Here is a 25,123-nt window from a genome sequence, read left to right as displayed (position 1 = left end):
GTATTCAGTATATGTCAATTTGTTTTTTCATATTGTTTTTAAACAATATGCAAGTGATTGATTGCATAATTACATTTGTAAAATGCTAGAAGTAAATTGTGGTCAAAATGTAATGTAATAAATAATACATTAAGGAGAACTAGATACAGGACATACAAATAAATGCTTGGGCCATAAAAATATGCTTTTTCTACTTTTGGATTTCTTACAGATGACTTTATGCCAGAATACAAACCAATGATCAATTGAGCCAGTTTACTGAAAAATCCACAAGATATAAAATACTCGCTTTATTGGTGTTTGTAGCAAAGAGATCTAAGATTAGTAGTCAATAATTTCCAAAATAGTGTTTGGAAAAGTGCAAATACTAGAGGTCTTGTATGAGAAGCTGATCCTACTCTTGCCTTTAGAAAATTTATTTATGCAGATTTTAAGACATGTCATACATGTTCTTTAGATAAAATGTCCTTTTTTTTCTTTTTGGCAAAGAATTAGAATTAGATTTGCAGAGTTTACTGCCATCCGAGACTTCATTAGCATTTCTTAACAAGATAACAAAAATATCTTTATGTTCCTCATAGGAAATTGTGAAGATAACGAGGTTTGTTTTTTCGAACATCCTGGTTGCATCTTTTGGCACGATCATCATCTGACACCTCATGTGGCTGCAATCAAAAGTAAATAGGCTATGTGGTACGCTTGGCAACAATCCATAGATTCTACTTTTTATAAGTGTTATCTGGACCCTAACGGTCTATAGATGGATAGTAGGTTGGGTTTACATGGACCTGCACTGAGCCCTAGTTTTGGATTGTTTCTCAATAGACAAACAGTAAAAACCTAGGTCTTCTCCAAGGATGTGTGTTGTGATTGTTTGTATTCCATGTACATCATATCTGTTTTGGCTTTGTATGCACCTTGTTACCCTTTCATTTCCCCTATCTGTTCCTCTTCCCTTGATAATGTTTTATGTATTTTTTTAATAATTCCGGTTTCATATTTTCCTTTTGTGTGCATCCTATTTTTCTGTTGTTAAAAAATTGATGTTTCTTCTTTGTTCTTACCTTCTTGCATTATTTCCAAATAATGAATGTTAGGAAAGGGTATGAGCTGTACGCACTACTTTCATATGGAAACCCGTTACTCCATTAAAATGAAAGCAGCTTTGATTTGCCATTTTAGATTTATTTTTTTTTTACGTACTTATATTCTTCATTTTTGGAAGCATGCGGTGTCCAAAAAGTGGTGATTATGTTTCTAAAATTGGAGAACAAAAATATGAAGACAAAATTGCTGTTGTCTGTATTTTTATACCTAGTTACCCCAAAATCTTCGAAAAGTTATGTTTCCTTGTTTAGTTAAAGTGTTGGTAACCCTGAGAGTATGTAATGGTCAGCAACCAACATCATGTTCTGACATGACCCCTGGTTGTGAAGTCCACACAGAGTGTCATTAGGAAGAACATAAACTGTAGTATTAAAGCCGATGTAGGACACTGCAGAGTAAACAATCTCCAGGTTACGTGCTTAAGTTTAATGAGCCATTTACCTCAATCCATCTCTTGGACACAAGACACTGGAGAATGCATTAGGAATGTGAGCCTTGTGCTCCAATATGATGCTGGTGTATGCAAGTAAGCAATCTTGTAAAGCTCACTATTGTGCAGGCTAGGTGTGTGACAATGGCAAGCTTCTTCCGTCTTCTATGCCATTATCTCCTACCCTCATTTTCCTGAGGTGTAAAAAAATACAATGTCCAGTTGTAGAAAAATTGTAATTGAGAGAAACATAGAAACTTAAAATTTAGAACAAATTTCAACTTTTTATCTGCATACTTGTCAGTGATTTAGAAATTATTGATGGTTTTATTTCAACCTATTGTATCAGCCAGGTGACTAGTAATGTATATACTCTATATTACAGAGCAATAGCTGTATTATGTTCCTGGCTTTTTCAATACAAAAAAAGAACAACTCCTGAGAAGAGTGTCCCTATGCAACTTAGGAGGCCATGTGTGAACCTGTATACTGCAATTCTAATGACATTGTCGCCCCAGAGAGAGCATATTGCATTAAAGTAATTTCTTTGCATACATTTAGCTGGACCCCTACAACTTTTTACTGGGTGGGGGAAAATATGAACAAAGATTTAATATACCAAAGCACACAGTATTTTACAATCTGTGTACTGAATATCAAACAAATCTAACAGGTTTCAGCAGCATAAATGTATAAAATTAACATAACAAACTTCACTGACTATGCGGGATTTTCTGTAACCTAAACTAACCAATTAGATTTCACTTACTCACTGGATGAAATAAACTAAAATATTTAATCGATTCATTTGGGTTCTGGATTTTCACACATAGGCCACACAAATAAATTAGCATCCATGTGCCCTAAGGTCAATAAATAACAATGATAACATCTTTGTACGCATTTAATAAGTCCCCTTATCTTGCCACATTTTCATGTTTAAATATATATTTACATAATTTCTATTTAGTACACAATAGGGATTCCTGAGGTACAAGGTTTGCTGTACTGTTATCTTCTGACTGATCTTTATCCATTGGATTCAGTCTATGCTGCATTCAAGTGTAGACAGTTTCACTGTGCTTGGCCAGTGCCACAATGTTTTTCCAAATGTTTTCCAAGACAAGACTACCCTGGTTATTGCCAGTGAAAGTACAAAAATTACAATTTCAGACCCAAAGTTCAAGTTGGAGTATTGGCTTCATCTGCTGCATTTGGCATGTGTTCACCTGCCATGATAGTCTCCATGTATAATTATGTCCAGTGATGTCATTCATCTGATGTGACATCTATGTCCTTGGGGCTATCCTGACATGTTGCCATTCTCCATCTGTTTACATGTTGACTGCTTTTTCTTTTTTGCTGTGTTTCTGGACATTCTTCTTCTAATTTCTGGCGCTTGTGTTTCGTTCTTCGATTCTGAAACCATACCTTTACCTACAAAAAGAGTGATTTTTTTTAGTAGTCCATAGGGATAAGTAAATTGGGTATATTTAGCTATAACACAACATGATTGAATTCTTCAAATTATCCTCCATTGCTGTCATGATTTCAAGTAATTGTGAAGAACACAAGTTGCAAAAGGGGTGAAGAATAAGCACAAAATAAATTATATATGTACCTCTAATATATGATACTAATAATATGTACTTTGTGTGCAGATGAAAAATTAACTTACTACATCCACTGCTCCAGCTTTGTCACCAACCCTATTTCCTCTGGATTGTAACCTTGCATGGGCAGGGCTCCCCCCTGTTGCTTCACGTGTTCTTTTTATACTTTTATACTTCATATTTTTTATGTATTTTTTTACCTGTATACCTTTACTACTGTATATATATGTACGATCTGTTAACCTATTATTACCCATTGACTGTATTGTACTTCATAAGGTGTTTCAGAAGATAAATAAAAACATTATTACTTGCCAAATAAATTAGGTAAAAAATCAACAAATACTCTGCCAAAAAATTGCTATCCCTTTCTTCAAGCATTTTCTGTGTATGTTGCCTGATGTGCAAGCCTTTTACATTGAACATGCAGCATATGTAAAATCCAAACAGTGGAGCTGGGGCTATATAACTTCAGCATGCATGCAAAACAGTAGTTACATCTTCAATGGCAACAATGGCCAAACAAATAAAACCTGGGCTTTAGGAAGAGGGGAACATAGCACCGTTGAGTATGTAAATAGCTGCCTGTGCTAAACAAATGAAAAGTTGGAGGTAAGTCTGCAATATTGTGCATATAATATGTACTCACTTGCTCATTATATTAGGAACTTCCCATTATGCATTGGGCAATCTAGTCCCTCAAAAAGCAAACCTTCCTATGCTGCTTTGTAAATTGTTAGATTTGTTCACAGAAAGAACAATTTATAAATAACTAAATAAATTAATTTAAAAAATTAAACAAATCCAAAGAAACAAGTGAACAAAATGTATTCTAATTCTAATATTTAAAATAAATCACATTAAAAATAAAAACAGAAAATATATAATTTAATGTTTAATTTAAACATTAAAATCAGAGGTTATAGTGGCATTCATTTGCAAATACACTATACATACAAATACACATATACATTATATTAAATAATTTTTTTTTATTTTTTTAAACCTTTACATAAATTAAATTTGAGCAATAAATTAGTTAATTTCACCATTTTTAGATGTATATTATTACAAGTCATATATTAAATTATTATATATTGTTATTATTGTATTTTTGTATGTTAAAAAGTTACGTTCTAAGCCCAAGCATCAAAGTGCTTCCTGAGCAGCAAAAAATCTGTTCAGTGTGACTAAAGTACCTGCTGCAGAACTAGAATGTGACCTTAGGGCAGTCAGTACTGCAGTATTTGAAAGATTTTCCAGCCAGGTAAACACTGAGATTAGAAGCTCTCTGTAAAACAAAAGATCTGTGTACTCTCACAGTCACTTATTACCACTTAGATGGTCCTCATAATTTATTTTTGAGAGGCGTTCACTAAAAGGTGCACAAAGCTAGTTTACTTTAGTGATAACACTTTTATCTTGAGAAAAAAATAAACTGTTGTGAATGGAGTATTTTTGGAGAAGAACTTAAGCCCCAAGCACATTTATTTTACATGTAATCACTTCATATTATACCCATTTTATAATGAAAGCCTTTAAGCTCTTTTTTTGTATGTGGGATTGTATGAATAAAGGTTGCCTTGGTTCTTTGTATTCCCTGAAGCACAGTGGATATATAATAAATATTTTTTGTAGAGTATGCTATACCTGGGTCTCTGTGAGGCACAGACTGTTTGCAAGCTGTTTTCTTTCTGTCCCGACTACGTAATGGTTCTTTTCAAAAGCTCCTTCAAGGCGTAGCAGTTGAGAGGGTGAGAAAGCAGTTCTTATTCGCTTAGGTTTCCGTGAAAAAGGTCCCTGAAGCAAATAGTTTTCTGGAGTATTCTCTTCACCTAAAATAAAAATATATTTGAATTTATTGTACAACAGTAACATTTAAATAAATAAAATAAATAATAATAATAATGCACACTAGTAAAAGTATTTGAGATTTACTTAATAAAACCTGTGTTTCAAGCACCCAGATGGTTCAGAATATATAAAGAAAAGTATTTTTAATGCCAAATTACCCACTGCTGTCTGTGACCCTGCTGTCAAGATTTACTACCTTTTTGTCCTAAAGACTATTGACATCATTTAGAAAGTAATAGGAAATCTAAAATGTTATAATTGTTTCCAAACCAGGAATAGAATGGACATCATCCAGGGTTACAATATGTTCCTGTGATGACCGGCCATTGGCCCTCATTTGAGAGAAATTTTGATTTGAATGATTTGGATTTTGTCCCCAGGACAATAGGAGAATGGTAATTCGTGTCCCTTCAAAAAAACTACACATTACCATTAAATTTCATTACCTAATTTTGCTTTTAATGGCAAGTTTATTTACATCAATAGTAAAAAACAGTAAAACTGTTCTCAAGACAAGTAACAGAAATGAATAGTAAAATTATTAATACATTAAAAATATGTATGTATATATTAATATGTATGTGTCTATGTGTGCAGCAGCTTACTGCAAAAATTCACGTGTTTGGTGTCAGCTCTTTATAAATAGTGTAGTAAAATAGAAAAAAAACAGTATTTTCATTTCCCAATACCTCACATAGTAACTTTCCAACACTTCGTACTCAAAGAGGTAAATGTGCATCATTTTCAATATACTGTTGGTTAATAATATAACTGGTGCTACACATCACCTAAATGTCATCATCAGAAACACACATGTACATACACTAAAAAAAAATTAAATAGTCCAACATTACCCTGAACTGATATTTCAATTTAGGGTAGACAGTAGTGGGATGCAACACCTGTCAGATTCTCGCATTGCTAATTTTATTGTTGAGATATCTACACATTAGGTTATGTCTCTGCATCTCCTACAAGGTCATAATGAAAGTTTCTTAATAATGAGGATTCTAATAATTTATAATAGACTCTTTAAATATTTTTACATCAACTGAAAACCCAACATATAAAAGAAGCCTGCATGTGACACAAAATACAAATATCAGTTTTGACTGCAGGTTGCTTTTCAAGATAAACTTCAACCATATAAAAAAAAATATCTCTGCAAACATCCTCCAGCTCATAAACAAATTTTAGCTGATTTATTAATAAAAAATAAAAATTCTCAATATTGTGCTAAATTATTGTGCTATTTATTTACCCCACTATCCCATAATAAGCAATGTGAACCGCACCAACAATAGCGGCCATATTAGTTTTGGCGCACTGGTTGTCACAAAGCCATAGGACTGTTAAAAAAGGTAATACTGGGTAAAAAAAAAATTGGTTATGGATGAAAGGGAGGGACATTTTTTTTAGAATGGGCATAAATAATAATAACCAAGGTACCATACATACACAGTATAAACAGTATACAGGTTCACAAACTGCACAACAGTATTCCAGTATCTATATTTTAAAGATCTGAAACATCCTAGTCTCCACTGTTCTTTGTCAATAGTAATTAACAGATAGTATTGCCAAATAAAAAAATGACATTCTGTTTGTCATATGCAATTTCGAGAAAGGACGTAATTTTAGTTTTTCATGCAAGTAAATATTCTCTACTTTTTTAAATAGATCAACCTCTAAATATCAAACACAAAATAGGATAAATCAAGCCTTTAACTAAAAAAAGTAAAGAAACTAAAGGTTTTTTTGTGGATGAATAAATAAAATATCTAAACATAAATGTCACATTCCCTTACGGTATAGTTTTAGTTGTAAGCAAATCTTAAATCTTATAAGGAATTCTTATTGCCAATGGTCAGCATTAATCATTTGTTCCTATAAATCACCTTACTGCACTGACCTGAGCAGTATTTCACATACTTTAACTTGTCCAACATTTATTATATAACTTTATTATTGTGTTGGTATTGCCACACTTTTTATAGTTTGAATTGTTTCTCTTTTAACAGACATTTTTTATAAAATCTTACTGAATATTGGTGTTCATTGGAAATACTCTGCATCTCCTTTACCCTGTTTTATGTACTACTATGAAGTCATAATACTTAAACATAATTTCAAAAAATGAAGAGGATTAAAGTTGATTAAAATGGACAAACTTGCACCCAACCGGAGTAGCTAGTCAAACAACTCAAACTGATCTCCATAATCTTATCTAACCCATCAGTTGACCTCATCAGCCTTCTAAAGGCCATAAAATTGCTTGTACCTGGTTTAGAGCTTCCTGATTTACCTGCCTAATTTGAACCTTTAATTTTGAGTGTCAAGAGAACTAGTTTTCCATCACACATTTTACTAAAGCCCTTTAAAATCAAGTCTTGTTTTTTACTATTTATATTATATTATACTACATTTATATTTTCCTTGTAGCTTTTGTTGGCTTTATAAGTTGGATAATTTTTCCATAATTTTTTTATTTCTAATGCGCCAACATGTTACAAGCGCTGTACAATAAATAGGGGCTGCAGATGACAAACCTGCACATATAACAAGTACAAACAAGAGCTCCAATTTGAACAAAACATGCTTCTGCCTTATAAAAAGATTTAGAACTGATTTTCTAAAATTAAATGTTTGGTTGTTTTTGCCTTAACAAATTCAGGTTACATTTCAGTGCTTTTTATGTAGCTCCTCTAAACCTGGTTGGGTAAATAAAGTAGCTAAAGACTAGTATAAAATGTAAAAAAAATTCAAGTACCTGTGTAACTTAGAATCAGGAAAAGCCTGCTCTACCCATTAAACAGCAAGAGATTTCTAATGTTCCCAATATAGTAAAGCATGTCTTTATTCCTCATGTCTTCTGAAACAAAAGTATTCAAGTAAAGTAAAAAATAAAGAGTTAACTGAAGTAGGACAGTTAACTCACTTAATGTTTGTCAAAAGTGATAATTGTTCACTAGGTTATTTTACAATCTGTTTAGAACTGGCCATATTTAGGGAGCCCTCAGGAGTCCCGAGATTGGTCTTCAAAGCTTAAGCTGCGTACACACCTGCAATTTTTGTCGTTGGAAAGGATCTTTCACGATCCTTTCCAACGACAAGGGAGTGCACGATGCATGAACGGTGCTGTACATACAGCACCGTTCATGCTCTATGGAGAGGGGAGGGGGAGAGCGACGGAGCGGCACCCTGCTGCGCGCTCTCCCCTTCCCTTTCATTAGGATCGGCTGTCGTCCATCGTCCGTGGATCCGGCAGGTCGGTCGTCCGGACGATGGACGACACCGACTGTACACACGGCAGATTTTCGCCCGATAATTGGCCGATGCCGATTATCGGGCGATAAAAATCTGACGTGTGTACGTAGCTTTAGCTTCTAGCTAGAAATAAGTCAACCTCATAATTGATAAAATCTGAAAAAAATAATTATGTGGATTTACCCGGACTTTTCATCTATACCAATTGTGTATTTAAAAAAAACACAATTGGTAAGGATTAAAAACGTATGTTTTTTTAAGCTCCTGCATATAGCAGAAGCTTTCATAGATAACCTTACATTGTCGTCTAAAATTACATGCTATATAGCACTGTAATATATAATAAGGGTACATAATACAATGGCCTAAAAGTTTTCATTTAGCTACGAAAAATAATATATATGAAAATTATGCTTATCTTTTACATCATGTGGCAAATATTTGTATTACTGCATTGTTGCTTTACCAGAAAAGGTATGTGTATTTGGCTTTGTAATAAAGAATTTTTACACGCCAAAAACCTATACATTTAAAAAAAGATTTAAATGACCATTCCAATATTTTCCCAATAGGGGAATGAAAAATGCTTAAATAATGGCCAGTTAATATGTATTACTATCCTTTTTGTTTGTGTTTTCCCACTGAATTTGTGTTTTGTGAAAGGCAGCAATTCAATTAAGAAAAAGAAGGTCTTAATAGTGTTATCTTGAGTAACTATTTATTACTTTGGGTCCCTGTAATACATGCCTGGATTTTGGAATGGTCTTGGATTTTCTAAACACATTGAAAATCTTCATGCAATAAATTGTAATAAAATGTTAACTTTGAATACCCAATCATGTGCAGATGAATCAACAAAAGCGAATTTGCTTCCCCTATGATTGGATAACTAAGCAAATCCTCCCTCGGTTTACTACATGAAGATTCCCAGCTCCTTTAGTAAATCAGCCGTCTAATATACAGTGTCTGTGTGTGTGTTTGTATTTACAACATTTGTAATGTAGCATAATGATTTGTATAATATATATATATATAATAAATATTTATTACCCTTTTCCACAGAACTACCACACCACAGAAAAAGCACAAATGTAATAATGCCCTAAACATTACCATATTGTAACCACCTACATGGTACAAATAAGTGGAGAAGATATTTTGCCATGTTCAGACATTAAATCATTTTTATTTGTTGTAAAGATAAAAGAGGCATGTGATTTCACAGTTCATGACTAATGAAGGTATGACAGAATGCGTACATGTATGTCTAGATCAGGTGAAAACATCTGGACAAAATATTTCTTTAGTTTGTCAATGTCTACAGCCAATGTCTACAGTTTGTCAGCAATGAGGAATTTGTCTGATTTACAACTCTTGTTTAGCACATGCCTATGCTGCTTTTCAATAAGTAATGTTTTTATGTCTTGTTAAAATATATATTGTTCATCTACCTCTCCCTTATTACATCCTACTCCCCTTCAAATGACAGCATTGTGCAAATGTGGAATCTCTCCATTATTCTATGTAATGTCTCATGAGTAGCACTCACATTAAAAGTAACTCAAAAAAGAGATCTCATTAATATTATTTACTATCATTCAGCAGTTAAAAACGGACTGTGTGGACCAGGGGAGCCCACACTTTTTTGGCTAGTGAGCTACTTTTAAAATGACCAAGTCAAAATGATCTACCAACAATAAAAAATTGGTCTTAATAACTCCTGTGCACGGTAGAGTTTATTTTGAAAGGCAGGGCTCTGCGATCTACTTTCGTTGGCTTTGCGATATACCGGTAGATCACGATCCACCTGGTGGGCACCCCTGCTGTAGACCTTAAAATGGGGTGCATATGGCTGATTCATCTCTTACTCACATTTTTTACTGTTAGCAAAGGTGATACTAGAGAAGAATGGAGTGGGAAGTAGAGGCAGACTTGATGGGTCACTTTGTCTTTTTTTGCCATTACTTTTCAATGTTTCGAGGACTGTTAGACGGGGGGTTGACCTATATGCGATGGATTTAAAGCCTGAATAAGACTTGAATATCAAAATGGATCCTTTAAAACACAACAATTATATTCTCTCTGTAAATCTGCAAACCGTGAAAAAAAAATCCCATTTATGTACATACATGATCAGTTTTTAAAGAATGAATTTTGTGACAGTGAGACAAAAAGTTAATAAACTTGTCTGGGCAGTTTCTGTATGGATAGACCAATTTGTAAAATTGTTGAATGTCGTTCATCATTATTTTTTTCAATCCTAGTAATTTGGTGTAATTTCTTTTTGCACGCTATGAGGTATAGTTTTATGTACAGTAGTCATCGAATGTCATTCATCAATCTGCCACAGCGGATCAATGAATGACTGATTGGGAACGACCCCTATGCATGAAAATGGAGGAAAGCTTATTGAGGTGCCGGTCGATGGAATTCCTGCTCCCCTCTCTATAGAACATAACGGCGCTGTATGTACAGTGTTCATCTGCCATTTGAAACGATCATTCCAATGTCAAAAATGAAATGTGTGTACATAGCTTTAGAACAGACAAAACATCCCTTAGATCACCAAAGACCTACAGAAGTGATAAGAGGACCTCATAAAATTATCTACTATCTAATGTTATTTTTCATGTGCTTAGAAGATGGACCCTAGACAAAATTCAAAAGATATTTACTATTGCCAACAAATTGTAGTCCACTTAGTGAATGCATTTAGATCAGGATTTTCTGTGGGGGATTCCTGCAGAGGATGCTAGGTGTTCCTTGAGCAATGAGCAATTTCTGCCTTTCAGATCATTTTGTCTGATATCTGTAAGAGGCATTTTTCCCAATGAGAACCACATTAATGTTCTGTGAGCTGTGGATAAAGGAACTATAGCAGGGGTTCTCTACGATCTAAAAGTTATTTCAGGGGTTCCCTATAATCAAACTTCAAGAAACGCTGCCTTAGAACACACTAAATAAAGCTGTTTATCTTTTATACTCCAACAGTTCTGGATGTACCGTTGGCCAATAAAGGAATGATTTGCATTGCGCTGCCCTATATCCATAAATCTGGCATAAAATTTTGGCTTTAGTATTTGCCATGACAGTGAGACATGTAGAAGCTTTGCTTCTTCCTTCTATCCCACCTCACTAAAACCCATCTGGTTTACTTTCTCGATGTTGTTACCAGACAGTCAGTTGTTAACTCCACACTGTCATGCTGCATATAAAGGCTTTACTCAATAAAGTATATTCCAACACTAACACATTGTAATTCCAGAATGATATTATTCAGCTCCACCTTTTTCTCTGTTTCCTATAAATGTGCAAATTATATAGAACCTAGTTTTTATTCTACACACCTACCACACCTCCCAACAGAAACGTAAAGTGCTAAAGGCAATTCCAAAATGTAACACTAAATACACTAGAAAGTGTTTATAATATTATGCAGACAACATAGAACTTTAACAAATGTTCATTTCCAAGGAAACATACTGCATAATAGCTTCATATTTAAACACTGATGTCAATTAGGTGGGCTAATTTACATTACCTTCTGTACAGTGTTCTGTCTCCCAAGTGAGGGCTGTGTCTGATTTGTTAGTAAAGAATATAGAACAAAGAAACCTGTATCCTGTTGTGATTTATAAATGATTGTGTTGGACCATCTTTTTTTGTGATCAAATATATATATGTTTTAGGTAAGAGTATTTTAAAGGAAGTATGAAAGGTAATATTCTTGAATGTATGTGTTACTTAATAACTAAGTTGAGTTTTTTTCTTGACACTCCAGCCCTAATTCTGAACAGGAAACATTAAATAGATTTCTAGACAAAATAATAAAACAGAACTATGCCCAACATCTTCCACAAATAACTGATGTCAGTTTTACAGAAGAGGGTGTCATACTGTATTAGAAGGGACCAGAAGAACCATCATAGGATTCTGTACAGGAGGAAGCAAGTAGATTTCTGGGACTACCTTGGGAGATCACCACAATACTGCTTATATTATGACATATCAATAATATTAAGTCAGAGTGTTGCCAGTTCAGTTATCAGCACACAAAGGGATCCTTATAAACACCCCCCAACACTCTTGTGTGGATCAAAATCAAAGGCATGAATGCTGAAGCATTAGTATACCAATCTGCAAAGGGCTGTGATATATAGGGTAATTTAAATAATGAACAATATCAGCATCATTACAATAAAATAATAATATAATTTATCAAACTGATTACAAAATTATGAGCCACAACAAGCTGGTAAAGACAAATATTGCAGTGAGCACTACATTTGTTTATTCCCGCAAGGGGGTATAGAAGGAATATGTTTCTTAGTTGTTGGCTATCTGACTTTTGGGATAAAAATGGTCAAACACATTTAGTCTAAAAATCTGGAACAGTGGGCTTATGTTTAGTAATAAAAATGAGCGAGGAAATGGGTTTTTTGTTTCCTGATTTATTCATGCATTTATATATTTCTACTGTAACTCATATGTGGAAACTGTGTATTACAGTGAAGTACATCATTTGTGGCAATGCATACAATGTCATAAAATGTAGTACAATACTGTGGATTTATATTACTCAATTGTACATTTATTGCACATTAGCACTTGAATTTTTTACAAAACAAAGTAGGGTATATACATTTAATACCAAATAGACTTTTCTCCGATTCTGTGACCCTGCATAATCCTTAAGGATCCACTTTGGCAAATGAAACAGTAAATATGTTTTATTGCTGGTCTAATGTTTTGGCAGTTTTGCCCTGTGGGGCTGATCTGATTCTTTTGTAGCTTTAGGCATTTACCTTTTTTGTTGTTTTTTTTTTTTTTTTGTTAGGCATTTAGGTTGTATTCTGTAGCACCGGCAGACCAATCGCTAAAAAAATAGCATCTGGTCATGTTGGCAGATATAAATCTAGTAGTGGACATTTTTGACAACACTCTCTCCCCAAATCAAGCTGCAGAAACATGTTTAAGTGATATGAACTTGCATGTTTATATGACAACTGGATCATGTTAGTACATCAAATTGTGTAATTAGCCAGGAAGCCTGTAGTACTGAATAACTGAATGTAGAACCTGCCGATTCAAAACCCATACTCCTCCATGCGCTTGCATTCAAGCTTTTAATATGATCCAGCAGACTAGGGGACACTAATATGTGAAAACTATTGGTCATAAAGCCAATCATTGTAAAGGCCAATAATAGGAAGCAAGAGGACGAACGGAGGGCCAAAGTTCTGTGCTTCTAGCTGAAATTGATAAAGCTACAAGAAAGCTGAAGGTATGCATAAACAACTGGTAATGACAGTTTATTGAGAAGTTATTTCCTGTAAGAGTTAAGCTTTCATGTCATCAATCACTCCAAAAAAAGTTTGTTCCATAAACTGCAAAGATTGAACTAAACATGTTATAGATCAGACCTGTTTATAGACCTGTTTTTCCCGTGTTTAGATAACTGATAGGAAACACCACTGTTCATACAACTTTAATGAAAGGTTTTTAAAAGACCAACATATGGACACTGTTATGAAATTACTATAATATCTATGGGTCTTCACTTATTGCTAGGAAGCCACGTAAGACAAAGTCAAGCTAACTCCTCAACTCAAGTGATTTGATTACATATTACAAAAACACTGGTTTCATGATGTGTAATGGGTAAGTAGTAAAAAATTTAAGGGCACAAATATGTTAACCAGCCCAACCTGTCCAATGAATCATGCCAACTGCCTGCTGAGTAGGCAGTGAATCACCAGTGTGATTATGCTAATTTATTGTCCAATAAGCAAATTATGGATAAAGAGGTGACACTAAATGCTGGCAAACTGAACCAGGAAGCACTGGGGTCATCTAGGTGTAACAGATGTGCATAAATCACAATTCTGTCCTAATATAATACAATCTTTTAATAGGTACCACACATATATATATATATATATATATATATATATATATACATATATATATATATATATATATTATACTGATATATACCATATATAAAAAGATGTAAAGAAAGTGACCAGCTATCTGTATAATGTATTATCAGCTTTCCCATATATACAAATTTAAATGTATTAAGATGAAAATAGTGGGACTTCCAAAACTGTTCAACCAATTATGACCATAAGAGTGGCCAACTGGGCGCATAAAGAAAGGATTTCTTTACATCTTAAGACGAACTAAAAGCTGCCTTTTGTAGAAACATACCATGATATCAAATGTTATTATTCATCTCAGGAACATCATAAATTCATTATCTTCAACAGGGCTTATGTGACATTGATAGCTGTGATTTTCCTGCAAAAATAAAGAACCATTCCTTGAAGGAAAAGTTCCCACATTTTCCAATTATCTTCACAGAACCACTACTAAAATGAAAGAGCTGTGATTAATTAACACAATCGTATTATTTTCTGGATGCAATGAAACGGTCAATATTTACTAGTACCCCCATTTCTATAACAAGAACGGTCACCATATGTGTATCCATCTATGAAAACATCATACCAAGACATGGCTCATGAATGGACTAACCATGACCAAAGGGACTTTTACAAGTACAACATTATTCAACTATTATACAATTTTTAGCCATATCATCATAGAAACATCAAAACAAACAGAACCTAAACATATTTTTATATATATTTTTTTAAATACTAATGTTTCTATGTTTGATGATAGTAAGTCCCTAAATAAAAATTGACTAAAACTGTTCTCCCTGTACATGTCCCTTTTTCATGGTTAGTGACTGCCATTTGATGACCAGACCAGAAATGCAGAAATCTATTTTTCAGCATATTTGGCATCACATTTCACTGTAGAAATGTTTCCTATGCAAATCATATTTTGTGAATCTGTTGCAAAGTTTCCCAATTCCTGTTTACTGATTTAATCTGCACATTATTGGATAAATAAATTGCAAATTCACAGAACTTACTGCGTGAGCATTCCTATATAAATTATTGAAATGTATTTGCTGGAGTGTTGATAGTGACTTTCTAGTTTATGATTTTGTCAGACAACCCAAGAGAAAATTAAAAGAGATTGCCTGGTAGGCTGACAACGATTTAGCATTGTCAGCCCGTGACTGTGCTGTTACTTGCAGGATCTTCCAGTAAGGAGTTTTGCAACAAATGCACAAATGCACAAAAAATTATTTGTTTATGAAAGTTATATATTTAAACGTATATATATATATATATATATATGAATACATACAAACACACAATATATGACAAACATGCGGAAAATGGTTTATATAAAAATGGTTTATATAAAATTTTAGTATTTAATGTTTACATATTCTTTACAGTGTTAGCAGCTAGCTATATTCAGAAAAATGCACAAAGATTTTTTTGTTTTTTTGTTAATGATTTCAAATTACATAAAGTATTAGATTTGTGGGCTCTATCACACAGTCAGATGAATTTTGTGCTGACTTTCATTTTACTTAATAATTATATTAGAAGATATCACCTTTGTACCTGTCAATCTAAATGTGATACTTTTTATCACAAATACACATGCAAAAATGTTTTGGCTTCATAATAAATTAACAAGATGGGACATGCCAGCATGCCACTAATATATGTTACCATGTTTTTGCAGTAATATATCATTTTTCACCCTCACCACAAAATTCTGTCAAATAATTCATGTAAGATGTTAGTACGATTTTCAATAACACATTTTAATTACATCTTGTTGTTTGCTTCAAGCTTCAATATAGACAAATATTAAAATGCGTACCAAAGGACAAGTGCTTACATGGTAGGGATGCCCTGTTGCCTCAGGGTCTGTTTAAAAAAGTTGAATTGATTTTTGATTTTTCAATCTAATTATCAATGTCTTGAATTCCAGATTAGGAGAACTGGCAAGGAAGAAAATATTAGTTTTATCATATTTTATCCCTTTTGTTTTTTATTTTATTTTCATTTTATTTCCAGTTTGGTACTTTTTTTTCCTTTTTCTAAAGAATTTAGAAAAAAAATAGGGGAGATATTAACATTGATTGAAGGTTATTTATTTTCCTTATATTCATTAAATATATAGTAAGATTATAAATATAAAAGATGTTTTATAATGGTAGTTTGCAACTTTTTTTATATATATATATCTATTTGGCAAATATAAGGAGCACCTGCGCAAATCTCACTGTACGTCCTGGGAATCATCTCAACAAGTTGCTGTAGGCCCACAGCACATTTTAGGTTATGGATAGGATAGTCTAAATCAGAATCCTGCAGACACCCGAGTTTTGGGTGACCTCGAAGTCCCAGCATGTCTTGCAAAAAAAAATGTCACAAACTTTAACTAGGTAAAGTAACAATATAATGATACACCTAAAAGTAATAAAAATTTGCACAAGCTAGTTTGGAGATACTTTTATAGATGTCGCCAACAATTATGATCGTACGCAAAGCTATTTACAACACAAAACTAACTTTCCCAGAGAATATTACTAAAGCCTGAAATAGCACATGACATGAATCAATATTAATATTATCATTATTATTATTATTATTATTATTATTATTAATTAACAGGATTTATATAGCGCCAACATATTACGCAGCGCTGTACATTAAATAGGGGTTGCAAAGCACAGACGAATACAGACAGTAACACAGGAGTATGTTGCCTCCATCTACGTGACATCATGAAAAATATGTATTTGTTACTGGTAAACTATCAAAACTTTTGCATATATACCGATGCATTTTGTCACTAGTGGACAATTGACTAGAGCAAAAACAATTCTGTAGGCCTTCTTCATTTTTTTGTGATTTAATGTGGTGCGTTATCACACAAGAATGACCCTGCGTTGAGCCTATTTATATTAAAAACTGATTCTAACACACATCGATGAGCCTAAACAAAAATGGATGTAACATTTCTTTTTATGCAACATATCGCAATGCAAATACCGATGCACGGGCCCAATGGCACCTACCGCACATGTGTATCCAGGTGCTATTTTAAATGAGTGGTAATGTAACAACCACATACATTTCTGTCTATCGATGTTTTACTGTGTATTACTGCAACCCTAAAATGTAATAGGGGCCTAAATGTTTTCTATTTATTCCCCAATCATAGTGAATGTACACTTACTTATTAGGGAGAAGCAAAAGCCCTGGTGATGTATTAAATCTAGTGGCATCAATGACTAGTCATGTTTTCAGGTTAAAACTACTTAGAAAAAAGATATTTGCAGATTGTTTTTTTCTGAGACTGGCCTGCTCCTTCTGTCTTCCCTAGACCTATTGTAGTTACCTTGTAGCTTTACGGCCAACATATATTTACCATCAACACAAGTTCTAATTCTCAGTTAATAAAACACTGCTAAGGCACATCAAAAACGTTAAACTGCTTCCCTATAACATGGATCAGATTTATATGAAATATGAATTTCATGTATATTAGGGTGGATGAAATTATATAATATATATGAATATCTAAAAAGATGACAACATCAAGGTATTTTATTCCATGTACAACAATGGCAGTATCATAAATAAATCCAGTACAGTGATACAACTCTTAAGCAGCACTTTCTTGTATGGATGGATTCTTGTATGTACGAGAGCCCCAGAAGAGTTTAAAGGACAGTGATTTCTGTACAAAGGATATGAAGGGAGGTGTGTGCTTTTATTTGTGAACAATTGTAATAAGTATATTAATTGATTGATTGATTGATTGTCATGGTTTATTGCCAATTATCATTCCACACACCCTTCACTGATAATTCCTGAAAGGCTGGAAGTCGATTGGTAAAGTTTGATATTCCCAACCAACTGTGATGTTGCATTCTAGTACAAGTGTGGGTGTGCTAAACATATCTGTTTAGGAAAGTAGTATTTGGACATCTGATCTAACCACTGTCTTAAGCCATAAAACAGATGATTACTAGTGTGTCTGTATATTATTATTAGGGATGATGCCTAGGGTTTGCTTGTTATAACCATAACCACCTTTGAACTGCTTCCAGTAGGCTTACAAGGGCACTTCATTACCTAGCCCCACACTATAAAAAAGGGTGCAAAGTGGCTATATGGCCCATGTATTAGAAGCTGCTGCAGGCAAGGACAGGAAAAGCTAACAAACAGCTAAGGAAGGGAAAATTGTACTCTCATTCTGATTTTCAACAGACACAATCAACCCCTTTGGTTATTTTTTTTTTTTTTTTTGGGGGGGGGGGGTGTTTTACCTATATATGTGGTCAGTGGTGATTTATCATTGCTGTCCTGTCAATTTTCTTTAATGGACCTTTGATCCACGCACTTCTATTTTGAGGTTTTCCTATACTATTATTTTTTTTTTGTTGTTTTTTTTGTAGGCTAGGTAGTTTTTTTAGGTTACATTGTTTTTGGATCTTTTAGGGTTTGTTTCAGTTTTATTGTTTTGATTTTTCTACAATTATTTTTGTTGTTGATAGAGCGTTTTAACTTACTGACCATCTGTTCCTAGAACTGCCTTTTGTTCACAGCATGTTACTAAGAGTAGGCCTATGAATCATGAATACGACTGTCCAACTGCTGGCCAGTTTTACACTGCTAAATTATTTGCAGTATCCTAAGTTTTGTAGAAAATCCCCAACCTGTTATCTTTGTTTCTAGTAAACTTGCACCAATAATATTAGGGTCAGCCACAGCATATTATCTGCTGGTCATATCCGGTCTATTAGAACATGATGAAAAAATGTAGTGTATTTCTTCCTAGCTAATTTTAAAAGAAAAAAAATTCAAGACAGGTATGCACTTTGTATGATGTTGTTGAGACTGTAAAATTCATACTATAAGACCATATACAGCTGTAGGGTATTCCCCCAAGCATGGTATTTAAAGGATTATTGTATTTTCAATGTTGCCCTTGAAGCCGCTTGAAAAGACCTTGTCCCTATCGTGTGGTATTTTAAAAAATATTTTTGCCTTGGTACATGTCCCCCATGGCTGTGCCCAGATTTCCACACCCTTTTTTGGACATTTGTTTGCCTCCTAGCCCTAGGAATTGCTTTAATATATTTACAGATTCACCCCCTCTGGACTGCAAAGGGATTCACTACTAAGTTTGGGTTCAGTAAATTTTAAAGCATATTTGCTGAATCTTTGGCAAACCAAATGCTGGCAGATTTGCTCATCCTTAATATTATGGATTAAGGAAACTTAAATTTTCTTTCTAAATTATGCAAAAAAAAAATATGGTTCAAAATTCAAAATATATTATTATGCTTTTCCTACTGTTGCCTGAATGTTGTGGACATCAAAGCATTTTTTCTTTTGATATACAAGGCTAAATAATTAATTACAAAAATGCCCAAAATACAAAATACACATCTGTATTTACAAATACATTCATGATATGGATACTAATACATATAGATTAACTACATATACAATTTAGATGAAATCATATACCACTGCATTGTGAAAATTTAAAAAGCGGTTATAGTAAAAAAAAAATATTTAATAATAGAGGTTTTCAGGTAAAAGCACCAAGTCCTATTTATTAGTGAGTCTCTAATAAGTGTGACAATTAAAAGCTTACAATCTCATTAAATATAACTGTCTGCTTTGGTCCATAAAGACATATTTGTAAGGGGTTAAAAATGATATGAATTAAATTTAAAGTAGCTTTTTGTTTTCAACCAACTAAATAAACTGTTAAGAGTTTACATTAGTTGCAAGTGACAACTCAGAACTATTTCATAAATAATGTATTATGCCCTCCCTTGTACCAGGCAAGGGATTTTAGGGGAAATATTTTAAGTGTTAATTTGTATCATATATATATATATATATATATATATATATATATATATATATATATATATTTTTTTTTTTTTTTTTTTTTTAACAATTTTCCATCAGGAAAACATGCTGTTAATTTATTTATAACTTTGTTGATAAATACATATAAGAATAGTACTTTCTGTCTCTATTGTGAAATATTCTAAAATTAAAAAAGATATAACATACATTAAATCATTAAATATAAATAAAACATGTTGCATACTAAACATGTTCACTTCTTCAACATTTATAGGATTCCATGATTGAGATTTAATTGAAGTAGTCTAAAACTTTCATATGCCTATGTTATAATTGTGATCATGCTGCTATTAACTATTTTAAATAGTGTGCAATATTAACTTTCCTAACAATCATAAGGCATTGACAGTAAGTTAGCTTTTTCTAAGCATGTCATAAATTATATATAATATTATACTTTTATATATATATATATATATCCCAAATATTTGCAGGGTGATTACAGTATGAGCTATAATAATTACAAAAAGATTAAATATAGCACTAGTAAATATTTACCTAATACAAAGTAACTACATACAAAACAATAAAGGTTTCTAATACACTTTAATAAAGTTATATTACATGTCACAATTTTTCCTGGATAGAATATTTAGGATTATTAAATCACATACAGAGCTCCAGAAAATAATAGAGAATACTATCAGGAATATAGGACTATTTATTTAGAAACCAGTGAGAAGAAAAGGCATGAAAACTGATAAAAATGCATATGCACTTTATGAATATATATTTTATGTATTTGGAGCTCTTTTGTGTGAATGATTTCTGATATATATATAAGTATATAATCACTACATTGTGATACAAACCATCAGAAATACTCCATGTGATATAAATTATTTGGGGTGTATATAATGTAACCTTTCCAAGGAGATCGCACTTTCTATATAATATAAGTAACGATCATTAGCATGATTTCTCTTCTCTGCCCAAAGTTTGCTGGTTTTGGATTGCACTTTTCGGGTGATTTTTGTAATAAATCCCCGGTAAATCCCATGTTATATAAAACCAGTTTCTGCTGGGCAAAAGAAGTGTCTGGTCTGCTGATACTTGTAGTTTCTCGCCAGTCCCAGGCTGTCAGTGATTTAGAGAAAATCTGGGCTATGATCAGTATATGATTTATATGATTATTGGTCTAATTGGTGCTCAGGACACAGCACAGGACTGTGCTGAGCCTGGGATTGACAGGCATGTATTTCTGGATTTGTGTGCACACATCTGAATGTATGGGATCAGCCCTGTGCTGTCTGCAGCATGTGATCATAGCAGAGGAGAATAAGAGGTGGTGATTGTGGGGGCCATGTTTTATGTGCCAGGGTGCCCAGTCATCAGGCTGCTTACATTGCTTTCCTGTTCTCTGGTGACATAATCCTGTGTGGTCATTACTTTTATATGCTTGATGTTGATGATAGAATAACAAAAAAAAAAAAATTTTTCTTTTAAATGTTTTTTTTTGACCTATAAAAAATAAAATATTTTACAGACCTCTGTTGTTGGCAGTGGGTGACAGATGGGTGGTTTGAATATTTGTGCTCATCTGATATGACATGGGATTATCTAATATCCTAATGACAGACCTGGCACGTCTATTATTAGAAGTTTTCTATATCTGATTTGGGATAAGTTAGGATAGTGTCAGGGCCCCAGGGGTCCCCAGTCTACTCACCAGGCAGCCGATGTCTCAGTATCCAGGGGCAGAAGCTGAGGGGGTCCCTGTGCAGTAAGCGATGTTGGGGAATGCCCAGTCCATAGGGGTTAGCAGCAGGCTCCGGGAATACCAGATCTGGGGCCCCAAACAGACGGATCCCAGGGCGGAGGGGAGCAGGGGCCAGTCCAGGGCCAGCCTCAGGGTACTTTATAGCAGTGGGTCTAAGAGGCTCCTCTGGGCTTCTGTCTGGTCCCACCAATGCCTCTATGGAGAATCCTTTCCTGGCTGGAGGCAGGAACATGGTGCTGCCCCTGGGGCTAGATATAACAACAGAACATGGGAGTCACTGGGTGCCAGTCACTCCTCCACACACACTGGATCCTCTGCCGTCCCCTCCTCAGGTAGTAATAAGCCCGGTGCAGAGGTGTTTGTATGTCTGGGATGAGGCTCAGGTATACAGCAATCACACGACTGCATGCTCTGTGCAGGGACAGGGAGCAGCACCACGCAGAACACAACATGTGTACAGGCTCCGCCCCCGACACACCTCCTATCACAACCCACCAATAGCACGAGCACAGGAAGGCTTAGACAATGAAGCCACACCCAACTGTCAATCACACAGCCAAATCTAGCTGTCCCTTCTTCTACCTACAGGACCCCTAACCTTCCCCTGAATCCCCATCACTTTACAGCAACATCAGGCATCTTCCCTTTATACATGTATACATATATATACATTATATATTATACATATGTTACACATTATATATTATACATATACATACATAATATATTATACATATATTACACATTATATACTATACATGTACATTACACATTATAGGTTATACATATTACATACATTATAAATGTACATATATTACACAATATAGATTATACATATATTACACATTATATATTACACATATGTTACACATTATATATTATACATATACATACATAATATATTATACATATATTACACATTATATACTATACATGTACATTACACATTATAGGTTATACATATTACATACATTATAAATGTACATATATTACACAATATAGATTATACATATATTACACATTATATACTATACATATATATATATATATATATATATACATTATATATTATACATATATTACACATTATATATTACACATATGTTACACATTATATTTTATACATATACATACATAATATATTATACATATATTACACATTATACACTATAAAAAATATACATATATTACACAATATAGATTATACATATACATTATATATGCACATATATTACATATTGTATATATTATACATATACATTATATATACATATATATATATATATATTAATTTTATACATAAATATATATATATATATATATATATGTACATGTATTACACATTAAATTTTATACATATACATATATATACATTATATCACCAATCAACATTCAAAGAAATCAGAAATCACCCAAGTGTTCTCACTACCACAGCCATTCTGTAATCTAAATTGAAGTCTCCCTGACATCATTAGCTAATTGTTAATAATGACTGCTATATTGTATCTGTTCATAATGATCTTCCCAGGAAGACCTGAAACAACTGACACAATTGATAGCATGGACCAATTTATTAAAGGGGTCCCCAGCCAGTCCTAATTCAGTATTTATTCAGGAATAATTCTAGAAATAGTAATAATACTAATATGCTAGAGTCTGATTATTATTTAGGATCACAGGCAGTATTCTGTTGTTGCCATGGGCAGATTTAGATTTAATTTCCATGAAATTCCAGTGAAAATCAGATTATGTGCAAATTTGCTTGGTGGATCAGGCAAAAAAATTACTTTCATGAGCCCATTGCTCTCATAGTACATAAACCCAATGGGATCAATAAAGTAACTGAAACTGTTGGTGTCTACCCCAAACCCACCGTTGTACAAAAAAATATCTCCTATGAGTTTTATTTAAAAAAAAAGAAATAAGAAAAGGAATGAAAATGTAAAATTAACAATTTAAAGCAACAATACAGAGCAATTAAATACATTAAAGCAGGAAACACAAATACAGAGAGCATATTATGAAATAAATAAATAAAAAAACGCAGAATTACCCCAAGCAGCTCACTGAGGTTAAGAGAATCCATTTCAGCCAAGGCAAATTTGGAAAATATAAGTCAATCAAATGGATTTTCTGCTTATCTTTACTTAGGATGGGTTCACTTTAATTATATATATATATATATATCTTGTTAAAACTATATATGTTTAGATTATATAATAATCTACCTGAGCTAATTTATGGTGCAATGACTGTAAATGAATGACAGCCCACCATTGCGGCATCTCATTTATATTGCAGAAATTATCTGTACATATTATCTAAGAAGTTTTCCTATGACAGAAAGTCGGTGTGATTTTTTTGGAAACAGATCATATACTAAAAAAAGTGAAGGAGGATAGAATGTAAGAACAGACCTTCTGCTTTACCTCAGACAAAAAGCCATTCATTCTCTAAATCCGACTTTTAGTTGTTTGTAACTATTTTGTATTCTCTTCTGTATTGAATATTGATGATCAGCCATTATTATCATCATAGTATTATTTATATTGTAATGTTCAAAACGAAATGTCCTGCAGCAGTGATGAGATGAGTGATCAGAGGGCAGAAGATTTGTCGGAGGTCTGATGTCGGTGAGCTCCCCTGTCCTCATCCTTATTTACAGGGCAAGTAATTATCAAGTGCAAATATATAACATAACATGAGATATACAACACAAGACAAAAGTTCTTGTTTAAATTCACATGATTTATTAGATTGATTATGAAAACGAAATACCAAAAAGGAAACTTCTAATGTGATATTTCCATCCTAATTGCCATTGCTCTCCTTTATTTCCTTTATTCTTCTTCTTATATATAGCTATCACAAATAATTGCAAGGTACATTAGATGACAGTGTTGTAGACTGAGTGCATTACAGTGCAGAGAAAAAGTTTAGAAAATGCTACTTATAACAGGAAATATTCATTACAGTGCCCACAATACATTGTGCATCAAGTTGTAGTATAAATGTGGACACTAATAAACTGAAGTACATTGAGAGATTTTTTTTGGATTTAGAATTTAACCTACTTTTAGGGTTCATTTGGGTGTGATCCAGTATAACCAATACAGAATGTTTTAAATGTTAAAATTGTCACTAGAACAAAAAAAGTGTGAACATCTTCCACAATGAACACCAGTTCTGGTCACAGCTGCCCTAAACTAGCCATGCACAGTGCAAAAAAATTGATAAGATATGATTTTGATTGATTAGATGGAAACATTCAATTGATTACTGATCAAAGTTT

General features: G+C 33.2%; 1 protein-coding gene across 1 annotated transcript; it reads right to left on the bottom strand.

The window, feature by feature from the left end:
* Positions 1 to 2,445: 2,445 nt before the first annotated feature.
* Positions 2,446 to 22,196, bottom strand: LOC140322068 (homeobox protein EMX1-like). Its single transcript, XM_072398711.1, has 3 exons — positions 21,781 to 22,196; positions 4,801 to 4,985; positions 2,446 to 2,974 (listed from the first exon to the last, which is right to left on the bottom strand). Exons 1-3 carry the CDS (start codon positions 22,061 to 22,063, stop codon positions 2,807 to 2,809), a joined length of 636 nt encoding a protein of 211 aa, XP_072254812.1. The 5' UTR covers positions 22,064 to 22,196; the 3' UTR covers positions 2,446 to 2,806.
* Positions 22,197 to 25,123: the final 2,927 nt, after the last annotated feature.

The sequence above is a fragment of the Pyxicephalus adspersus genome, chromosome 2 (genome assembly GCF_032062135.1).
Source record: "Pyxicephalus adspersus chromosome 2, UCB_Pads_2.0, whole genome shotgun sequence".
Taxonomy (NCBI): domain Eukaryota; kingdom Metazoa; phylum Chordata; class Amphibia; order Anura; family Pyxicephalidae; genus Pyxicephalus; species Pyxicephalus adspersus.
This window is presented reverse-complemented; position numbering and strand designations above follow the sequence as displayed.